At 33.2% G+C, this 9,444-nt stretch overlaps 1 protein-coding gene across 1 annotated transcript in view; it reads left to right on the top strand.

Moving 5' to 3' along the window:
- LOC103598376 (protein unc-13 homolog C-like) overlaps positions 1-9,444 on the top strand; it is a gene marked incomplete at both ends in the record, with an annotated part of 259,099 nt that overhangs the window by 168,394 nt on the left and 81,261 nt on the right. The window contains one exon of the mRNA XM_008582367.1: positions 2,538-2,664. Coding sequence (XP_008580589.1) covers positions 2,538-2,664 — 127 coding nt within the window. The remainder of the gene's footprint in view (positions 1-2,537; positions 2,665-9,444) is intronic.

Consider the following 9,444-nt stretch of genomic DNA (forward strand, 5'->3'; position numbering starts at 1 on the left):
AACTGGAGACCATCATGTTAAGTGAAGCAAGCCAAGCACAGAAAAATGAATAACGCATGATTGCACACATATGTGGAAGCTGAAAAAGAAGTGATTCTCATGGAAGTAGAGAGTAGAATGAAGGGTACCAGAGGTCCAAAGGGGAGGGGAGCTGGGGCGGTGGGGAGGTGGAAGCATAGCAGAGGGAAGCTGTGCTATGTACCCTAAGTGAATGAATGTACAGTATATGTGTGTATTGAAAAAATACACTGTACCCCACAAATATATACAAATAAATATTAAATCAAAAAATAAGTAAATAAAATAATGATGAGCTGTGCTATGTACCCTAAGTGAATGAATGTACAGTATATGTGTGTATTGAAAAAATACACCGTACCCCACAAATATATACAAATAAATATTAAATCAAAAAATAAGTAAATAAAATAATGATTATTCTAGCATTTAATGACCATCTAGTTGGCAAAGAATTGATATAAGGTTTCATGTATATTATATCTAGAACTACGCATATGCAAACTTAAGAGTAACATGTTACTTAATATTCAAAATATTCCCTAGCCATCACGTGCACCTGTTTTGATTGTGAGTACTGCACTTATTCATGAGTACCTTCAGAAGCATAAATTGAAACCAAAGAAAAGCAAGAAAATGGGTGTTCATTCATACTTGAAAATAATACATTATTATTCAATAATTTGTAGTATTTCTGCTGTTTAGAGGAAGAACCTGTCAAGTTAGTTTGTCCTTTCTCTTACTTAACTGCATCCATAGCCCAAATTCCTCCCTGCACTACAAAGCAGTATCTATTTCTGTTGTCAGCAGTGGCACAGACTGCAAACCTTGGTAGCATTTGGACACAGTCATCTTTTGTTTATAGGATATAGGACAAAAATGATCCAAAATGTTTCTCTGGGGCTTAGAGGGTATTAATCATAAGAGTAGGTGATGTTAGTCACAGAGAATATCTTTAGCATTCTCACTTGCCCTGTACCAGCAACAAGTGTGGGATCACAAGTGACAGAGAAGTCTATATGATACTTAATTTTTGAGTCTGTATTTATAATAAGTTGAGTCCTCTAGATGTGTGGGTCCCAGGCCAAGGGTCTCTCCTTGTCTGGGTTTCAGGGTAGTATTGTGTTAAGTTTCATCCTATGAGTTTATCAAATAATGTTTTCTCTTAAGATGTGAAGGGATACTAGACATCTGAAGGGAAAGGTGGGAGAGCCAACACTGAATGGTGAAAGAGGGTGAAGTTTGGAGGGATGTGAAGCAAAACATCATTGTACTCATAATTTTGTTTGGGCGTTAGCCCTAGAAATATGAGTTTACTACTCATTTCTATGTGAGTACATGGGTGTGTGTGGCTTTCTCTCTCTCTCTCTCTCTCTCTCTCTCTCTCTCTCTCTCTCTCTCTCTCGGTTCTACAAATTGTCTTGAAGTAATCATTGTTCAGATAATTTAAAGATGTTCGATTAGGGAGTGTGTTCTCTCCTTTGTTTACCATTGGGATTTAAGTCATTCTATAGTCAGGATTTGGAAAGTAGGAATGCCCTTTATTTGTTTATAACAATCTAAATGCTTCAAATAGAATTATCAAAATTTATCCTAGAATGTAAAGTATAGAATGTTTCTACCATAAACCAAAGCTTTTAGCTTAAAGGAGACTCACAGACCTCAACCAGAACTTCTCAGAGAGCACTTTCAAGCTGAATATAGTTAGGGATATTTTGGGTTTGGTTACGTTTATAGTTGCAACCAGAATTGGCCAAGATACCAATATAAGGGGGGGAAATTCAAAGATAAACATGTTCAGTAACATTATTATTTGTCTCTATTCCCCATTAGTATATGTCCAGATCACAACAGTTTTAGGCTATACTTTTTGAGCAAGAGAGAAAAAAATGTCACATATTAAGAAATCCTGTTAAAAATATCAAAAAAGCCACAGTTTAGCTAAAATTATTTAGCCATAATTTTAGCTAAATCTAAAAAGTGAAGAAGAAATCATATGGCTTACAATTTAGAGATATTTCATTTTCTTTTCAACTATCTTAATTCTTTAAGTGTTAAATAACCAGGCCAGAAATGCAATCTACTCACTCACATTTCCAATATTAATTGATGTTTATGGCTCCTAATTTGAGTCATATTTTATCAGTGCTTAAAATTTTAATTATTTCCATCACTTTGCATCAGGTTAAAGGTAGTCAAAATATGCAAGCTTGTAAATAAATAGAAAAATGCTGGTATGTTACTACTCTAACTGAGTAGTAACTCTCATCTTTTTTAGTAAGACACATTAGAACATTCAAGTTATTTAAAATTACTGCTTGACCTACTTGATGTGTGGGACCTAGGATTATTTTTGCATTTTGTAAAATTTCAGGTCTGCCATTAGCAATTCACTATGTCTTTACCTCTAATATATTATTTTCTTCCTTTTAGAAATTTGAGTAATAAAAGTAGATTGGAACACAGCAGCACTGTTGGCAAACCAAACTTTATTAAATGTTTGATTTTATCTGTCATAGAGCATGAAAAGCAGCGATTATGCAAGAGCACTGATTATATGAATTTACATTTCAAAGTAAAATGGTTTTATAATGAATATGTGCGTGAACTTCCTGCCTTCAAGGATGCTGTTCCTGAATACTCCTTGTAAGTAATGATTTTCAACCCCCTCCCCCAGTTTGTTCTCTATTTTACAGTCCTGTGAAATTACACCTGAATTGTGCAGCACTAAAATAAATCTCTTCACATAGGCTTCATTTGAATGCAAACATTTCTGTTATAAAATTAACGTTAAAAGATTTGCATGTCATTGCAAACCATATTTAATTGAATTGTGTTGCATTTTTCAAGTATGCCTTACTGAGATGTTAAAGTCAAAGAGAAAAAAAAATGTATAATAAGATATGACTTACCTGATGAAATTATTTCAACAGGCTAGAATGCAGATTTTTTTTTTTCCTTTGGGATAATGAGGGTGCTTATATATTGACCTGTATAATCAGATTTTCTCTTTAATTCAAACTCATGACTGTCTTCTAAATTCATATTTCTAAAATATAAATCATTATTTAACAGATAACTTTTTCATAAATATGCCTCTATCAAATACGTTTGTCATCACACAATCACACATGTAATTCTCTGCAATTGAAATGTCTCAGAATTCTATTTTATCTATTTAAGGTGGTCTTTCATATGCCAGGCACTGTGCCAAGTGCTTTAGGGCAATAGTGAGTAAAGACTTCACCCTAAAAGGAGTTTACCCTCTAGGAAATATTGATAAGTACAAAATTCATGATAAAGCAAGGTCAAATGAAATAAGCATAATTTAAGGAGCTTAAGTGAAGTGAAGGGTCTCACAGAAGAGACACATTCCCCCCTTATTTGGGGGACTCCACACAATATTTATGAATGGGGTGGCATTTGATGTAGACTTTGAAAAATTGGTCAGATTATAGCAAAAAAAAAAAGGGAGAAAAGTGCTAGGATGGAAATGAAAGTCATGAGGATAATTGTGGGGGAAGGAATATGTGGGCTCTGATCCACAGGAAATAGTGTTATTCCAGTGGGATACAGGGTACTTTTACAAAATTAGTAAAAGAAATATAGCAAAAGTAGTTTTGAACTAGATTATTGTAAATAAATGCTGTGGAACTTATTCAGTCCATATTCATCAGGCATTATGGAGTTGAAAGAGAAAGAGAATGGGGGACATAACAGAGATTTAGAAAGTAATGAGCAATGTAAAGATGAGATTAGAACAACCCTTTAATATAACTTTTCTCGTAGAAGTATGTAAGATGGAATAGGATAGTGGGACAAGTTAAAAGGCTGTACTATGGGGAGGGGAAGATATTGGTCAAAGGACACAAAATTTTCCATTAAGAAGGAGGAGTAAATTCAAAAGATCCACTGTACAACATGGTGACTATAGTTAATAACAATGTACTGTGTTCTTAAAAATTGCTAAGAGAGTAGATTTTATGTGTACTTACCACAAAAAAAAGTGTGTAAGGTAATGCATATGTAGACTCAATTTAGCCATTTCACAATGTATACATATGTTGTACATGGTAAATACATACATTTTTTGTCAATTAAAAAATAGAAAATATTAAAAATAAATAAAATAAAATTATTTTTATTATGTTAAAAAAGGCTACATCAATAATATAGAGTAACTGTAGTGAGAATACAAAAGGTGAAGATGGAGGAGAGAAATTTTGAAGAAAGGATTTATAGAATTTGTCAACTCAACACATATGGGGATTTTTAAAAAAGAGGAAGAAGATAAACATGAAGTATGTGTGCCTAAGCACTTAGTAGTATCATTGGGAATAGGGAAGTAAAAAGGAGTTATTTTCCAGAAATAGCTGCTTCTGGCTCTGTCTAGACTTACTACACTTAGCTAAAATCAGACTAATATGCTCATTAAAGACCAACTATAAAAGCAGAATAAAATTAAACATATCAGACAGCAACCAAGGCAACCAGGAATTGAGAAGCTAAGATCCCAGAGAAAAGAGAAACGTACTAAGGTAAGCCTTTATCTGCTGCAGCTTTTCTCCCATGCTCCCCACCCCCATATGTTTGCCAATTTGCAATACAAGGCTTGGAGGCCAAAAAGCCAGCAATAGCTCAGACTTCATAGCAATCTCCCTTAGCTGGGGAAACAAATATTAATGCTCAAGGCTATGAAGACTGCTTGGATTTATGGGACCAAGAAAAGGAAACTACAGAGACGTTTGCACAAAACTCTGCATGCAATTTCCCCTTCAAGCATTTTTTGATTCCTATTCTGCTCATATATGGAGATTGAGGCAGACAAAAACAAGTATAAATAGGCAATAAGAGGTTTAAAATTTAGTAGAGATGGCAGTCTCACAGTGAGAGAGGGACAAAAGTTAGAGGTCAAGACTTGTTAAGAAAGAAGGAACTTCATAAACACCCCAGGCTTTCAGGTAAGATGCCTAAAGGGCTCTTGTCTAGAAATAAGGACAAACTGGAAACAGACCAACCTAAAACCCAATCCATCTAGATCAAGGTGATATCCCTGCATTCTTTCTAGAAGGAAAAATTTAAATCCTCTTTGGAGGAAATGATTACACATTTTTTATAGACAATGTACAATATTCAACAAAAAATGAAAGGCACCAGGCAACAGGACTGAACAGCTACAACCCAAGAGAAAAAACAAATATTAGACTTATCAGACAAAGACTTTAAGGTATACTTTAAAACACTGGAAAACTTTGACAAAAATGGAATTTATAAGAAGAATATAATGGAAACTATACACCTGAAATAAAATGAAATTATAAATGTAATAGATGAGCTTAATGTCGGATTATGTACAGCAGAAGAGGAACTAAAACAACTGGAAGATATTTTTGGAGAAAATATTCATATAGAAACAGAGAGAAACAAAAAAATGCAAAATATAGGAGGAAAAAAGAAACAAAGGATATATGAGACAAAGTACAAAGGGCTAATGTACAAAGAACTGAGTCCCAGAAAAGAAGAAGAGAGAAAAAATAGTACCAGAGCAATGTTTGAAAAGATACTAGGTGTGGATATTGCAAATAGAAGTTCCATAAATCCTAAGCAGGATAAATGTAAGGAAAATTCCCTGTAGGTACATCATAGAAAACTGCTTAAAATCAAAAAGAATGGAAAACAATCTTAAAATGTATCAGGCTCAAGGAAAGGAAAACACTTTACCTTCAGCCATAAATCCTAAGCAGGATAAATGTAAGGAAAATTCCCTGTAGGTACATCATAGAAAACTGTTTAAAATCAAAAAGAATGGAAAACAATCTTAAAATGTATCAGGCTCAAGGAAAGGAAAACACTTTACCTTCAGAGGACCTACAGTGACTGTTGACTGATTGTTTATAGAAGCCACTGAAACCAGAATACAATGCAATGACATCTTTAAAATGCTGAAAGAAAAGAACTAGCAACTTATAATTCTATGAGGATAAAAAATATACTTCAAAAAGAAGCAAAATAAAGACATTTATAAACCTCAGAAACTGAAAGAACTCATTTCCAGCAGACCCTCACCAAAAACATATACTATAAGTCATACTTAAAACAAAAGAAAGGGCCGGCCCGGTGGCGCACTGGATAGTGCGCCGCTTGAGAAGCGTGGCGGCGTTCCCGCCCGAGGGTTCGGATCCCACATACAGACCGGTTCCCGCTCACTGGCTGTGCGAGGCGCGGGAGCAACACTGAGGGTTGTGATCCGTTGCCGGACACGGAAAAAGACAAAAAAAAAGAAAAAAAAAAAGAAAGAAAGAAAAATGACTCTGGGTAAAAATATAGTAATGTAGGAAAGAATTAAAAGCATTAAAAAAAGTAAAAAAAAAAATTAGTAAATTTCAAAATATGTTAACTTGTTAAAATAAAAATAATTTTCTATAAAATAAAACATTTAGAATTGAAATACAACAATACCATGAAAAAGTGGGAGAGGGTTAAATGAAGTTAATTAGATATATTGATTATTGTTATAAGATATTTGAATTGGTTGGAATGTATAAAATACTACTTTTAAAAAGTTCCTAATACATAGTGGATGTGTGTTGTAATCTGCAGTGTAACCACTTAAGGTCTGATACAATACTGTGTATCAATTAGATCATGGAGGTGAGGCAAGTAAAAAAAATATTTAAAGGCAAGAAAGAAGAATAAAAAGAACAAAGAGCATGCAGGAAATTTAGGGGAGGGGAAGTAAAGTGGTAGATTGAAAATTAAATATGAGAGTACTTCAAAAAGTTCCTGGAAAAATAGAACTGAAAAATAATACAAACCTTTCCACAAACTTTTTGATGTACCCTCCTATATCATATAATGAAGTGTAATCATTAAATTTAAATAGATTAATACTCCAGTCAAACAAATATTTTTCTACTGGATAAGATAGCAAATCCCAGAATATCTTGCTTACAATTGATCCACCCAAAACATAGGATGTAGGAAGGTTGAGTAAAAGGATGGAAACAATAATTAAAAGAAAGTTGATGCAGCTGTACCAACATTAAATAAAATAGTCTTAGATTGAAATATTTCATGATGATTAAAGGATCAATTCAACAAAAAGACTTATCAATTCTAAATTTGTATCATATAACATATTGTCAATATACATAAAGCAAAAATTGTCAGAAATAAAAAGAAAAATCAACAATTTCACAATTCTATTCAGAGAGTATGCTTTTTCAGCAATAGATGGAAGAATCACACACACATACACACACAAAATCAGAAAGAACAAAGAAGTTTGAACAATATAACATATGAGGGTACTTCAAAAAGTTCATGGAAAAAATAGAACTAAAAGACAATACAAATCTTTCCATGAACATTCTGAAGTACCTTCATATAAGTATCTATCAGAAGAAAGTTTGGAAACAGCAAATCAAATCAAAAGAAAGTAGAAGGAAAAAAATAATGAATATGACCAGTAATAAAAATAAAACATAAAACTTAAAATAGGAGAAAATAGCAAAGCCAAGGTTTGTTTTTGAAAGAACTGATAAAATTTTTAAAAGCCTCAGCAAGGCCAATTTAAAAAAAGATGTCACAAAATAACATTGGAAAGGACATCATAAAGAGCCTACAGAGACAAAAAGATAAGAAAATATTTATGCCAGTATATTTAGAAATTTAGACAAAATGTACAAATTCCTGTAAAAATAGAACATATTAAGCTGACATCCAAAAAATATAAAATCTGAATGGGCCTATGACTATATTAAAAATTAAGTCCTTAATTAAAAATCATGTCACAAATAAAATCTCAGGCCCAGTTGGCTCCAAATGGAATTCTTCCAAATGTTTAAGGAAGAAATACCACCAATAATACACAAACTATTCCAGAGAAGGCAGGAAAATTTCTCAAATCATTGTTTGAGGCCAGCATATTCTCACTAGTAAAACCTATTAAGAACATGACAAATAAGGAAAGTAACAGGTCAATTTCTCTTATGAACATAGTTTAAAAAATAAAAAACCCAAACGAAATGTTAGCCAATAGGTTCCAGTGATTTATGAAAAGGTTAATAAAACATCACCAAAAGGAATTTTTTCTAGAGTATAAGATTAGCTGAACATTTAAAAATCAATCAATGCAATTCATCACATTTAAAGAATAAAACAGAAAATCCATACAATCATTACACTAGACACAGAATAATAATTTTATAAAATAAAACATCAATTTATTGTAAAAAAATTTTAGCACGTTAAGAATAGAGGGAAATAAACTCAATCTAATAAAAACATGCCCCCTTAAAACAACAAAACTACTAAAGATGCATTACACTTCTTGATAAAATTTCAAAACTTCCCTCAGATCAAGAATGAGACAGATCTATTAAGATCAGTTTTATTTAACATTGTACTAGAAGTCCTGGGCAGTGCAATAAGACTTGAAAGGAATAGAAAAGCATAATGATTATAAAAGCAAATAATGATGCTATCAGTATTTATATGTGACATAATTGTGCATTTAGAAAATCCAAAAGAAACTGCAAGAAAACTAATAGAATTTTAAAAGTAAATGAAGCAAGTCTGTATAAAAGTTAATTGAATTTCTATATTAAAGTCACTATTAGAATATGATACATGTCATACCACGACAGGGATTAATATCCATAATATACAAGGAACTCAAGCAATTATACAGTAAAAAAACAAAGAGCCCAATTAAAAAATGGGCAAATGAGCTGAATAGACATTTTTCAAAGGAAGACATACAAAGGGACAACAGGTACATGAAAAAATGGTCGACATCACTAGTCATCAGGGAAATGCACATTAAAACTACACTGACATACCACCTCACCCCAGTTAGACTGGCTACAATCAAAAAGACAGTGAAGAACAAATGCTGGCGAGGGTATGGAGAGAAGAGAACGCTCCTGCACTGTTGGTGGGACTGTAAATTAATACAACCACTATGGGAAACAGTATGGAGATTTCTCAGACAACTACAGATAGATCTTCCATACAATCCAGCAATCCCACTTCTGGGTATATACACAGAGGAAGGGAAATCATCATGTTGAAGGGATACCTGCACTCCCATGTTTATCACAGCTCTGTTTACAATAGCCAAGACATAGAACCAACCTAAATATACATCGATAGATAATTGGATAAGGAAACTGTGGTATATATACACCGTGGAATACTACTCTGCCATAAAAAAGAATGAAATTCTCCCATTTGCAACAACATGGATGAGTCTGGAGAAACTTACGCTGAGTGAAATAAGCAAAGCACAGAGGGATAAATACCGCATGTACTCACTCATAACTGGGAGCTAAGAGAGAAAGAAGCAAGGAAAGAAAGACCACAGTGGTGCATTGGACTTACAGAGGGAGAGAACATACCTTGGAATACAAAGTGGGGGGGGGG

Source organism: Galeopterus variegatus, unplaced genomic scaffold, assembly GCF_000696425.1.
Source record: "Galeopterus variegatus unplaced genomic scaffold, G_variegatus-3.0.2 Scaffold2593, whole genome shotgun sequence".
In the NCBI taxonomy this organism is placed as follows: Eukaryota; Metazoa; Chordata; class Mammalia; order Dermoptera; family Cynocephalidae; genus Galeopterus; species Galeopterus variegatus.